We start from the raw sequence: 13,968 nt of genomic DNA, 5'->3' as shown, positions 1-13,968 counted from the left end.
CCAGCATCCCCAGTCTCCCTCCATAGCAAAGCGTCCAATTTCAATTGCCAGTTCAACAACAAATTCCTTATTAGTTTTCCACTCAATTCATCCGCCAACTTAGCTTATCACCACTCATGTGATAATCAAGCATATTTCTAATTTTTCACCTAAATATAATTCTTATATTAAGAACTTGAACATATGAAGTGAATACACTAGCTATTAAATCAATCATTGAAAGGAAGACTTTGAAAACTTCTCATGAAATCCATTGGAGTTGCCATCTCTGTTGAAAAGTTTCATTTGCTTGACTAGGAAAAAAACTATTTGCAGAAAGTTTTCTCACTGTTATGATTATTTTATCATCACTTGTATTTCTCAGTCAGCGGTTAGACACCGAAGCGGTAACATGTAGAGAGTGTTTAATAGTATTTCAGCAATAGTATACATAGTTGGAGTAGTGTCGTTTAGTGTAGTTTAGTGTCGTTCTATATATTCAATAGAACAATAGATTTGCTTACGCTAGAAAAATAGAGCCGGCTGTGAGTGGAAGTAGTTCGCGTGTGCGCGCTCACGTCCGTGCGTTCGCGTCGCCTGCCGCGGTCGGTCACCTCGCGAAAAACGAACTGGCGAAAAAGAACTGCTGAGCCGTCGTAATAATTATAATACCAACCAGAATGAATGGAAAGGAATGGAAACTAGTTAAACCTTCAACTTTCTTAATTCCAGAATTTGAAGAAGTTGAAGATAGCTGCAATTCATCACCACCACCAACAATCACCATGAATGAAGGAGATTCATCTCCAGAAAAATTCATTCAACCAGACCAGCTTAAAACTCCTGCAGAGCAAATACTGTATAATGCATGGAAAGAAGCTGATAATAGGATGCGGGCAGCAGAAAGAAAAAACAACTCGATTGAGAAGAAACTAGAAGAACTTCAAATTAAGCTGTGTCAGTTGGAGAGCTGTAACGTCAACTCGGTCCCTGCATCTTCCAACAATTCGAAAGTTGTTAAGAGTAGTAATTCTGATCAACATCAATCAACTCCAATGAGGAAAAATCAACTCAAGAGTGAAAAATCTGCTACAGCTAAAAATACATTGCGTAGTACAGATTACTGCACAGATGAGGAGGAACTTGCCAAGGAGACGGAATGGGTGAGAGTGAAAAATGGGAGATCTAAGAAGAGGAAGCTGAATACTTTGCTTACCCCTCCATCAGAAGGAAAAACAACCAACTATAATAAGGGTGAGTCAGTACAGCAACACAAAGTCAAAAAGAGTCCTCCATTACCACCAGTAATAGTGGATGGCATTAAATCATACAATAACTTCCATGAAAAGTTAGTTAAGCTACTGCCAAGTCGTAATTTCAGTGTGAAACTACTTGGAGTAGACAGTTTCAAAATTAACTTAGTAAATGAGGAGGATTATAGATTGCTCACAAAGGAGTTGAATAAAGAGAAGTTTACTTGGCATTCTTATGAGAACAAGCAATCAAGGCCAATCAGAGTTATGGCTAAGAAGCTACATCACTCATGTGAAGCAGAGAATATTGTGGAGGACCTCAAAGATAGAGGGTTCAAAATTCTGAACGCAAGCATAAAGCTTAAATGGAGAACTAGAGAGCCCCGAGATATGTTCATGCTTGAGTTTGAAGCAGGAGAAGATGTAAATAAAATTTACAAAATCACCAACATAATGGGATGCAAGGTAGAAATAGAGGCAATGAAGAAATCTAAGCTCATTGCTCAATGCAAAAGATGTCAAGCTTATGGACACACCCAAAAATATTGCTTTAAAGAGTTTCGTTGTGTCAAATGTGCTGGTAAACACAGCTCCAAGGATTGCACAAAGGCAGCTGCAGAAAAGCCGAAATGTATTCATTGTGGTGAAAATCATCCAGCAAGCTATCGTGGGTGCAGTGTTGCTGTCGAACGGCAGAAGATGCGAAGCAAAAATATGAAGCCCCATTCAGGACCAATCAAGCAAGTGGATTCGCGCAAGGAGCATTCAACTCAACGCATACCTATTTCTTCCACCGAAATAAAAACTACGAGATTGTCAGCATTCGATAAACCCTTATCATATGCTGATACTACAAAAAAAGGTCTCGATAAGAAGATGAACAAAAATAATCAAGAGGATGGAGTGCTACAAACTTTACAGCTGATACTAACCAAGCTGGAAAAGCAAGAAGCACTATTATCCTCTTTTGAAAAAAGGTTACAGAAACTGGAAAGCAGCACCAACCCGGCTGGGAGCAGAAGGAAGCAATGAACCGAACACTGAAAATTATGACATGGAATGCCAATGGCATTCTCCAGAAGAAGCAAGAACTAGAATTAGTACTCCATAACGACAAAATAGACATCTGCCTTATTTCAGAAACACACATGACAAACCAATCCTATCTCAAAATCAGAGGCTATAGAACATACCTAGGAAAAAAACTATTTGCAGAAAGTTTTCTCACTGTTATGATTATTTTATCATCACTTGTATTTCTCAGTCAGCGGTTAGACACCGAAGCGGTAACATGTAGAGAGTGTTTAATAGTATTTCAGCAATAGTATACATAGTTGGAGTAGTGTCGTTTAGTGTAGTTTAGTGTCGTTCTATATATTCAATAGAACAATAGATTTGCTTACGCTAGAAAAATAGAGCCGGCTGTGAGTGGAAGTAGTTCGCGTGTGCGCGCTCACGTCCGTGTGTTCGCGTCGCCTGCCGCGGTTGGTCACCTCGCGAAAAACGAACTGGCGAAAAAGAACTGCTGAGCCGTCGTAATAATTATAATACCAACCAGAATGAATGGAAAGGAATGGAAACTAGTTAAACCTTCAACTTTCTTAATTCCAGAATTTGAAGAAGTTGAAGATAGCTGCAATTCATCACCACCACCAACAATCACCATGAATGAAGGAGATTCATCTCCAGAAAAATTCATTCAACCAGACCAGCTTAAAACTCCTGCAGAGCAAATACTGTATAATGCATGGAAAGAAGCTGATAATAGGATGCGGGCAGCAGAAAGAAAAAACAACTCGATTGAGAAGAAACTAGAAGAACTTCAAATTAAGCTGTGTCAGTTGGAGAGCTGTAACGTCAACTCGGTCCCTGCATCTTCCAACAATTCGAAAGTTGTTAAGAGTAGTAATTCTGATCAACATCAATCAACTCCAATGAGGAAAAATCAACTCAAGAGTGAAAAATCTGCTACAGCTAAAAATACATCGCGTAGTACAGATTACTGCACAGATGAGGAGGAACTTGCCAAGGAGACGGAATGGGTGAGAGTGAAAAATGGGAGATCTAAGAAGAGGAAGCTGAATACTTCGCTTACCCCTCCATCAGAAGGAAAAACAACCAACTATAATAAGGGTGAGTCAGTACAGCAACACAAAGTCAAAAAGAGTCCTCCATTACCACCAGTAATAGTGGATGGCATTAAATCATACAATAACTTCCATGAAAAGTTAGTTAAGCTACTGCCAAGTCGTAATTTCAGTGTGAAACTACTTGGAGTAGACAGTTTCAAAATTAACTTAGTAAATGAGGAGGATTATAGATTGCTCACAAAGGAGTTGAATAAAGAGAAGTTTACTTGGCATTCTTATGAGAACAAGCAATCAAGGCCAATCAGAGTTATGGCTAAGAAGCTACATCACTCATGTGAAGCAGAGAATATTGTGGAGGACCTCAAAGATAGAGGGTTCAAAATTCTGAACGCAAGCATAAAGCTTAAATGGAGAACTAGAGAGCCCCGAGATATGTTCATGCTTGAGTTTGAAGCAGGAGAAGATGTAAATAAAATTTACAAAATCACCAACATAATGGGATGCAAGGTAGAAATAGAGGCAATGAAGAAATCTAAGCTCATTGCTCAATGCAAAAGATGTCAAGCTTATGGACACACCCAAAAATATTGCTTTAAAGAGTTTCGTTGTGTCAAATGTGCTGGTAAACACAGCTCCAAGGATTGCACAAAGGCAGCTGCAGAAAAGCCGAAATGTATTCATTGTGGTGAAAATCATCCAGCAAGCTATCGTGGGTGCAGTGTTGCTGTCGAACGGCAGAAGATGCGAAGCAAAAATATGAAGCCCCATTCAGGACCAATCAAGCAAGTGGATTCGCGCAAGGAGCATTCAACTCAACGCATACCTATTTCTTCCACCGAAATAAAAACTACGAGATTGTCAGCATTCGATAAACCCTTATCATATGCTGATACTACAAAAAAAGGTCTCGATAAGAAGATGAACAAAAATAATCAAGAGGATGGAGTGCTACAAACTTTACAGCTGATACTAACCAAGCTGGAAAAGCAAGAAGCACTATTATCCTCTTTTGAAAAAAGGTTACAGAAACTGGAAAGCAGCACCAACCCGGCTGGGAGCAGAAGGAAGCAATGAACCGAACACTGAAAATTATGACATGGAATGCCAATGGCATTCTCCAGAAGAAGCAAGAACTAGAATTAGTACTCCATAACGACAAAATAGACATCTGCCTTATTTCAGAAACACACATGACAAACCAATCCTATCTCAAAATCAGAGGCTATAGAACATACCTAGGAAAAAAACTATTTGCAGAAAGTTTTCTCACTGTTATGATTATTTTATCATCACTTGTATTTCTCAGTCAGCGGTTAGACACCGAAGCGGTAACATGTAGAGAGTGTTTAATAGTATTTCAGCAATAGTATACATAGTTGGAGTAGTGTCGTTTAGTGTAGTTTAGTGTCGTTCTATATATTCAATAGAACAATAGATTTGCTTACGCTAGAAAAATAGAGCCGGCTGTGAGTGGAAGTAGTTCGCGTGTGCGCGCTCGCGTCCGTGCGTTCGCGTCGCCTGCCGCGGTCGGTCACCTCGCGAAAAACGAACTGGCGAAAAAGAACTGCTGAGCCGTCGTAATAATTATAATACCAACCAGAATGAATGGAAAGGAATGGAAACTAGTTAAACCTTCAACTTTCTTAATTCCAGAATTTGAAGAAGTTGAAGATAGCTGCAATTCATCACCACCACCAACAATCACCATGAATGAAGGAGATTCATCTCCAGAAAAATTCATTCAACCAGACCAGCTTAAAACTCCTGCAGAGCAAATACTGTATAATGCATGGAAAGAAGCTGATAATAGGATGCGGGCAGCAGAAAGAAAAAACAACTCGATTGAGAAGAAACTAGAAGAACTTCAAATTAAGCTGTGTCAGTTGGAGAGCTGTAACGTCAACTCGGTCCCTGCATCTTCCAACAATTCGAAAGTTGTTAAGAGTAGTAATTCTGATCAACATCAATCAACTCCAATGAGGAAAAATCAACTCAAGAGTGAAAAATCTGCTACAGCTAAAAATACATCGCGTAGTACAGATTACTGCACAGATGAGGAGGAACTTGCCAAGGAGACGGAATGGGTGAGAGTGAAAAATGGGAGATCTAAGAAGAGGAAGCTGAATACTTCGCTTACCCCTCCATCAGAAGGAAAAACAACCAACTATAATAAGGGTGAGTCAGTACAGCAACACAAAGTCAAAAAGAGTCCTCCATTACCACCAGTAATAGTGGATGGCATTAAATCATACAATAACTTCCATGAAAAGTTAGTTAAGCTACTGCCAAGTCGTAATTTCAGTGTGAAACTACTTGGAGTAGACAGTTTCAAAATTAACTTAGTAAATGAGGAGGATTATAGATTGCTCACAAAGGAGTTGAATAAAGAGAAGTTTACTTGGCATTCTTATGAGAACAAGCAATCAAGGCCAATCAGAGTTATGGCTAAGAAGCTACATCACTCATGTGAAGCAGAGAATATTGTGGAGGACCTCAAAGATAAAGGGTTCCAAATTCTGAACGCAAGCATAAAGCTTAAATGGAGAACTAGAGAGCCCCGAGATATGTTCATGCTTGAGTTTGAAGCAGGAGAAGATGTAAATAAAATTTACAAAATCACCAACATAATGGGATGCAAGGTAGAAATAGAGGCAATGAAGAAATCTAAGCTCATTGCTCAATGCAAAAGATGTCAAGCTTATGGACACACCCAAAAATATTGCTTTAAAGAGTTTCGTTGTGTCAAATGTGCTGGTAAACACAGCTCCAAGGATTGCACAAAGGCAGCTGCAGAAAAGCCGAAATGTATTCATTGTGGTGAAAATCATCCAGCAAGCTATCGTGGGTGCAGTGTTGCTGTCGAACGGCAGAAGATGCGAAGCAAAAATATGAAGCCCCATTCAGGACCAATCAAGCAAGTGGATTCGCGCAAGGAGCATTCAACTCAACGCATACCTATTTCTTCCACCGAAATAAAAACTACGAGATTGTCAGCATTCGATAAACCCTTATCATATGCTGATACTACAAAAAAAGGTCTCGATAAGAAGATGAACAAAAATAATCAAGAGGACGGAGTGCTACTAACTTTACAGCTGATACTAACCAAGCTGGAAAAGCAAGAAGCACTATTATCCTCTTTTGAAAAAAGGTTACAGAAACTGGAAAGCAGCACCAACCCGGCTGGGAGCAGAAGGAAGCAATGAACCGAACACTGAAAATTATGACATGGAATGCCAATGGCATTCTCCAGAAGAAGCAAGAACTAGAATTAGTACTCCATAACGACAAAATAGACATCTGCCTTATTTCAGAAACACACATGACAAACCAATCCTATCTCAAAATCAGAGGCTATAGAACATACCTAGGAAAAAAACTATTTGCAGAAAGTTTTCTCACTGTTATGATTATTTTATCATCACTTGTATTTCTCAGTCAGCGGTTAGACACCGAAGCGGTAACATGTAGAGAGTGTTTAATAGTATTTCAGCAATAGTATACATAGTTGGAGTAGTGTCGTTTAGTGTAGTTTAGTGTCGTTCTATATATTCAATAGAACAATAGATTTGCTTACGCTAGAAAAATAGAGCCGGCTGTGAGTGGAAGTAGTTCGCGTGTGCGCGCTCACGTCCGTGCGTTCGCGTCGCCTGCCGCGGTCGGTCACCTCGCGAAAAACGAACTGGCGAAAAAGAACTGCTGAGCCGTCGTAATAATTATAATACCAACCAGAATGAATGGAAAGGAATGGAAACTAGTTAAACCTTCAACTTTCTTAATTCCAGAATTTGAAGAAGTTGAAGATAGCTGCAATTCATCACCACCACCAACAATCACCATGAATGAAGGAGATTCATCTCCAGAAAAATTCATTCAACCAGACCAGCTTAAAACTCCTGCAGAGCAAATACTGTATAATGCATGGAAAGAAGCTGATAATAGGATGCGGGCAGCAGAAAGAAAAAACAACTCGATTGAGAAGAAACTAGAAGAACTTCAAATTAAGCTGTGTCAGTTGGAGAGCTGTAACGTCAACTCGGTCCCTGCATCTTCCAACAATTCGAAAGTTGTTAAGAGTAGTAATTCTGATCAACATCAATCAACTCCAATGAGGAAAAATCAACTCAAGAGTGAAAAATCTGCTACAGCTAAAAATACATTGCGTAGTACAGATTACTGCACAGATGAGGAGGAACTTGCCAAGGAGACGGAATGGGTGAGAGTGAAAAATGGGAGATCTAAGAAGAGGAAGCTGAATACTTCGCTTACCCCTCCATCAGAAGGAAAAACAACCAACTATAATAAGGGTGAGTCAGTACAGCAACACAAAGTCAAAAAGAGTCCTCCATTACCACCAGTAATAGTGGATGGCATTAAATCATACAATAACTTCCATGAAAAGTTAGTTAAGCTACTGCCAAGTCGTAATTTCAGTGTGAAACTACTTGGAGTAGACAGTTTCAAAATTAACTTAGTAAATGAGGAGGATTATAGATTGCTCACAAAGGAGTTGAATAAAGAGAAGTTTACTTGGCATTCTTATGAGAACAAGCAATCAAGGCCAATCAGAGTTATGGCTAAGAAGCTACATCACTCATGTGAAGCAGAGAATATTGTGGAGGACCTCAAAGATAAAGGGTTCCAAATTCTGAACGCAAGCATAAAGCTTAAATGGAGAACTAGAGAGCCCCGAGATATGTTCATGCTTGAGTTTGAAGCAGGAGAAGATGTAAATAAAATTTACAAAATCACCAACATAATGGGATGCAAGGTAGAAATAGAGGCAATGAAGAAATCTAAGCTCATTGCTCAATGCAAAAGATGTCAAGCTTATGGACACACCCAAAAATATTGCTTTAAAGAGTTTCGTTGTGTCAAATGTGCTGGTAAACACAGCTCCAAGGATTGCACAAAGGCAGCTGCAGAAAAGCCGAAATGTATTCATTGTGGTGAAAATCATCCAGCAAGCTATCGTGGGTGCAGTGTTGCTGTCGAACGGCAGAAGATGCGAAGCAAAAATATGAAGCCCCATTCAGGACCAATCAAGCAAGTGGATTCGCGCAAGGAGCATTCAACTCAACGCATACCTATTTCTTCCACCGAAATAAAAACTACGAGATTGTCAGCATTCGATAAACCCTTATCATATGCTGATACTACAAAAAAAGGTCTCGATAAGAAGATGAACAAAAATAATCAAGAGGACGGAGTGCTACTAACTTTACAGCTGATACTAACCAAGCTGGAAAAGCAAGAAGCACTATTATCCTCTTTTGAAAAAAGGTTACAGAAACTGGAAAGCAGCACCAACCCGGCTGGGAGCAGAAGGAAGCAATGAACCGAACACTGAAAATTATGACATGGAATGCCAATGGCATTCTCCAGAAGAAGCAAGAACTAGAATTAGTACTCCATAACGACAAAATAGACATCTGCCTTATTTCAGAAACACACATGACAAACCAATCCTATCTCAAAATCAGAGGCTATAGAACATACCTAGGAAAAAAACTATTTGCAGAAAGTTTTCTCACTGTTATGATTATTTTATCATCACTTGTATTTCTCAGTCAGCGGTTAGACACCGAAGCGGTAACATGTAGAGAGTGTTTAATAGTATTTCAGCAATAGTATACATAGTTGGAGTAGTGTCGTTTAGTGTAGTTTAGTGTCGTTCTATATATTCAATAGAACAATAGATTTGCTTACGCTAGAAAAATAGAGCCGGCTGTGAGTGGAAGTAGTTCGCGTGTGCGCGCTCACGTCCGTGCGTTCGCGTCGCCTGCCGCGGTCGGTCACCTCGCGAAAAACGAACTGGCGAAAAAGAACTGCTGAGCCGTCGTAATAATTATAATACCAACCAGAATGAATGGAAAGGAATGGAAACTAGTTAAACCTTCAACTTTCTTAATTCCAGAATTTGAAGAAGTTGAAGATAGCTGCAATTCATCACCACCACCAACAATCACCATGAATGAAGGAGATTCATCTCCAGAAAAATTCATTCAACCAGACCAGCTTAAAACTCCTGCAGAGCAAATACTGTATAATGCATGGAAAGAAGCTGATAATAGGATGCGGGCAGCAGAAAGAAAAAACAACTCGATTGAGAAGAAACTAGAAGAACTTCAAATTAAGCTGTGTCAGTTGGAGAGCTGTAACGTCAACTCGGTCCCTGCATCTTCCAACAATTCGAAAGTTGTTAAGAGTAGTAATTCTGATCAACATCAATCAACTCCAATGAGGAAAAATCAACTCAAGAGTGAAAAATCTGCTACAGCTAAAAATACATTGCGTAGTACAGATTACTGCACAGATGAGGAGGAACTTGCCAAGGAGACGGAATGGGTGAGAGTGAAAAATGGGAGATCTAAGAAGAGGAAGCTGAATACTTCGCTTACCCCTCCATCAGAAGGAAAAACAACCAACTATAATAAGGGTGAGTCAGTACAGCAACACAAAGTCAAAAAGAGTCCTCCATTACCACCAGTAATAGTGGATGGCATTAAATCATACAATAACTTCCATGAAAAGTTAGTTAAGCTACTGCCAAGTCGTAATTTCAGTGTGAAACTACTTGGAGTAGACAGTTTCAAAATTAACTTAGTAAATGAGGAGGATTATAGATTGCTCACAAAGGAGTTGAATAAAGAGAAGTTTACTTGGCATTCTTATGAGAACAAGCAATCAAGGCCAATCAGAGTTATGGCTAAGAAGCTACATCACTCATGTGAAGCAGAGAATATTGTGGAGGACCTCAAAGATAGAGGGTTCAAAATTCTGAACGCAAGCATAAAGCTTAAATGGAGAACTAGAGAGCCCCGAGATATGTTCATGCTTGAGTTTGAAGCAGGAGAAGATGTAAATAAAATTTACAAAATCACCAACATAATGGGATGCAAGGTAGAAATAGAGGCAATGAAGAAATCTAAGCTCATTGCTCAATGCAAAAGATGTCAAGCTTATGGACACACCCAAAAATATTGCTTTAAAGAGTTTCGTTGTGTCAAATGTGCTGGTAAACACAGCTCCAAGGATTGCACAAAGGCAGCTGCAGAAAAGCCGAAATGTATTCATTGTGGTGAAAATCATCCAGCAAGCTATCGTGGGTGCAGTGTTGCTGTCGAACGGCAGAAGATGCGAAGCAAAAATATGAAGCCCCATTCAGGACCAATCAAGCAAGTGGATTCGCGCAAGGAGCATTCAACTCAACGCATACCTATTTCTTCCACCGAAATAAAAACTACGAGATTGTCAGCATTCGATAAACCCTTATCATATGCTGATACTACAAAAAAAGGTCTCGATAAGAAGATGAACAAAAATAATCAAGAGGATGGAGTGCTACAAACTTTACAGCTGATACTAACCAAGCTGGAAAAGCAAGAAGCACTATTATCCTCTTTTGAAAAAAGGTTACAGAAACTGGAAAGCAGCACCAACCCGGCTGGGAGCAGAAGGAAGCAATGAACCGAACACTGAAAATTATGACATGGAATGCCAATGGCATTCTCCAGAAGAAGCAAGAACTAGAATTAGTACTCCATAACGACAAAATAGACATCTGCCTTATTTCAGAAACACACATGACAAACCAATCCTATCTCAAAATCAGAGGCTATAGAACATACCTAGGAAAAAAACTATTTGCAGAAAGTTTTCTCACTGTTATGATTATTTTATCATCACTTGTATTTCTCAGTCAGCGGTTAGACACCGAAGCGGTAACATGTAGAGAGTGTTTAATAGTATTTCAGCAATAGTATACATAGTTGGAGTAGTGTCGTTTAGTGTAGTTTAGTGTCGTTCTATATATTCAATAGAACAATAGATTTGCTTACGCTAGAAAAATAGAGCCGGCTGTGAGTGGAAGTAGTTCGCGTGTGCGCGCTCACGTCCGTGCGTTCGCGTCGCCTGCCGCGGTCGGTCACCTCGCGAAAAACGAACTGGCGAAAAAGAACTGCTGAGCCGTCGTAATAATTATAATACCAACCAGAATGAATGGAAAGGAATGGAAACTAGTTAAACCTTCAACTTTCTTAATTCCAGAATTTGAAGAAGTTGAAGATAGCTGCAATTCATCACCACCACCAACAATCACCATGAATGAAGGAGATTCATCTCCAGAAAAATTCATTCAACCAGACCAGCTTAAAACTCCTGCAGAGCAAATACTGTATAATGCATGGAAAGAAGCTGATAATAGGATGCGGGCAGCAGAAAGAAAAAACAACTCGATTGAGAAGAAACTAGAAGAACTTCAAATTAAGCTGTGTCAGTTGGAGAGCTGTAACGTCAACTCGGTCCCTGCATCTTCCAACAATTCGAAAGTTGTTAAGAGTAGTAATTCTGATCAACATCAATCAACTCCAATGAGGAAAAATCAACTCAAGAGTGAAAAATCTGCTACAGCTAAAAATACATCGCGTAGTACAGATTACTGCACAGATGAGGAGGAACTTGCCAAGGAGACGGAATGGGTGAGAGTGAAAAATGGGAGATCTAAGAAGAGGAAGCTGAATACTTCGCTTACCCCTCCATCAGAAGGAAAAACAACCAACTATAATAAGGGTGAGTCAGTACAGCAACACAAAGTCAAAAAGAGTCCTCCATTACCACCAGTAATAGTGGATGGCATTAAATCATACAATAACTTCCATGAAAAGTTAGTTAAGCTACTGCCAAGTCGTAATTTCAGTGTGAAACTACTTGGAGTAGACAGTTTCAAAATTAACTTAGTAAATGAGGAGGATTATAGATTGCTCACAAAGGAGTTGAATAAAGAGAAGTTTACTTGGCATTCTTATGAGAACAAGCAATCAAGGCCAATCAGAGTTATGGCTAAGAAGCTACATCACTCATGTGAAGCAGAGAATATTGTGGAGGACCTCAAAGATAAAGGGTTCAAAATTCTGAACGCAAGCATAAAGCTTAAATGGAGAACTAGAGAGCCCCGAGATATGTTCATGCTTGAGTTTGAAGCAGGAGAAGATGTAAATAAAATTTACAAAATCACCAACATAATGGGATGCAAGGTAGAAATAGAGGCAATGAAGAAATCTAAGCTCATTGCTCAATGCAAAAGATGTCAAGCTTATGGACACACCCAAAAATATTGCTTTAAAGAGTTTCGTTGTGTCAAATGTGCTGGTAAACACAGCTCCAAGGATTGCACAAAGGCAGCTGCAGAAAAGCCGAAATGTATTCATTGTGGTGAAAATCATCCAGCAAGCTATCGTGGGTGCAGTGTTGCTGTCGAACGGCAGAAGATGCGAAGCAAAAATATGAAGCCCCATTCAGGACCAATCAAGCAAGTGGATTCGCGCAAGGAGCATTCAACTCAACGCATACCTATTTCTTCCACCGAAATAAAAACTACGAGATTGTCAGCATTCGATAAACCTTATCATATGCTGATACTACAAAAAAAGGTCTCGATAAGAAGATGAACAAAAATAATCAAGAGGATGGAGTGCTACAAACTTTACAGCTGATACTAACCAAGCTGGAAAAGCAAGAAGCACTATTATCCTCTTTTGAAAAAAGGTTACAGAAACTGGAAAGCAGCACCAACCCGGCTGGGAGCAGAAGGAAGCAATGAACCGAACACTGAAAATTATGACATGGAATGCCAATGGCATTCTCCAGAAGAAGCAAGAACTAGAATTAGTACTCCATAACGACAAAATAGACATCTGCCTTATTTCAGAAACACACATGACAAACCAATCCTATCTCAAAATCAGAGGCTATAGAACATACCTAGGAAAAAAACTATTTGCAGAAAGTTTTCTCACTGTTATGATTATTTTATCATCACTTGTATTTCTACTCAAGCTACTCTGAGATAGCTTTTCATTCATAGAAAATACATTAAGTTGTGAAGTTACTGTTAGTTACTGTGAAGTTAGTGGCTCACTTGGTCAGATCATGTACAGAAGATAAAAAATGAGTTATTTGTATACATAAGGAAGTTCTATTACCTCAGACAGTTATGTCCAAAAGAAGTATTGTTACAATTATACCATGCAATTATTGGTTCTAGAATAAATTATGGAATAATATGCTATGGGAGTGCATACAATGTTCATATTAAACCTGTGATTACTGGTCAGAAACATATATTAAAAATAATTTGTAATAAACCTAAACAATATAGTTCAATGATGCTCTTCAGAGAACTGTCAATATTATCAGTGAGACATTCTTTTCTATTCAAAGCATTGCTGGATTTAGCTGAAAATAATTTCGATATTCAACAGATGAGAGAAAGAATAAACCTCAGGAATTCACAGGACATTAACCTCCCAAAACCAAGATTAGAACATTCCAGACGACACTTCAAATACATAGCTATAAAAATATTCAATTCACTTCCAGTAACAACAAGGAAAATAACGTCACGTCAGTTATTTAGAAAAGAAATCAAGAAATTCATTTTACAACTAGACAACCCGAATGATTTTTTTACTAAATTAATATAGGTCTAAATTTAGTATAATTTACACATTACACGACATGAACACTGCAACAATCAAAGATCATTGAACTCACAAATCCCGTCCGGTATGCGTAAACAGTAAGACAGTATCAAATTTCAATCACTGTATCTTTCTTCAAAACGCATTCATTTATGGTATAATTAC

At 39.0% G+C, this 13,968-nt stretch overlaps 1 protein-coding gene across 1 annotated transcript; it reads left to right on the top strand.

The window, feature by feature from the left end:
• The first annotated feature begins 869 nt into the window (after positions 1–869).
• Positions 870–11,289, top strand: LOC120354723. Its single transcript, XM_039442166.1, has 6 exons — positions 870–1,233; positions 2,844–3,365; positions 4,976–5,497; positions 7,108–7,629; positions 9,240–9,670; positions 11,146–11,289. Exons 1-6 carry the CDS (start codon positions 870–872, stop codon positions 11,287–11,289), a joined length of 2,505 nt encoding a protein of 834 aa, XP_039298100.1.
• The last annotated feature ends 2,679 nt before the right edge of the window (positions 11,290–13,968 follow it).

This window comes from Nilaparvata lugens, chromosome X, assembly GCF_014356525.2.
Source record: "Nilaparvata lugens isolate BPH chromosome X, ASM1435652v1, whole genome shotgun sequence".
NCBI classification, from domain to species: domain Eukaryota; kingdom Metazoa; phylum Arthropoda; class Insecta; order Hemiptera; family Delphacidae; genus Nilaparvata; species Nilaparvata lugens.
This window is presented reverse-complemented; position numbering and strand designations above follow the sequence as displayed.

What these genes read in the sequence shown, in the direction of transcription:
- LOC120354723 (XM_039442166.1), top strand. Translation starts at nt 870, where the DNA reads ATGCGGGCAGCAGAAAGAAAAAACAACTCGATTGAGAAGAAACTAGAA. An exon ending in AACAACCAACTATAATAAGG is followed by an intron (nt 7,630 to 9,239) that starts GTGAGTCAGTAC and finishes TCTTAATTCCAG; the next exon opens with AATTTGAAGAAGTTGAAGAT. An exon ending in TTGCCAAGGAGACGGAATGG is followed by an intron (nt 9,671 to 11,145) that starts GTGAGAGTGAAA and finishes TATATTCAATAG; the next exon opens with AACAATAGATTTGCTTACGC.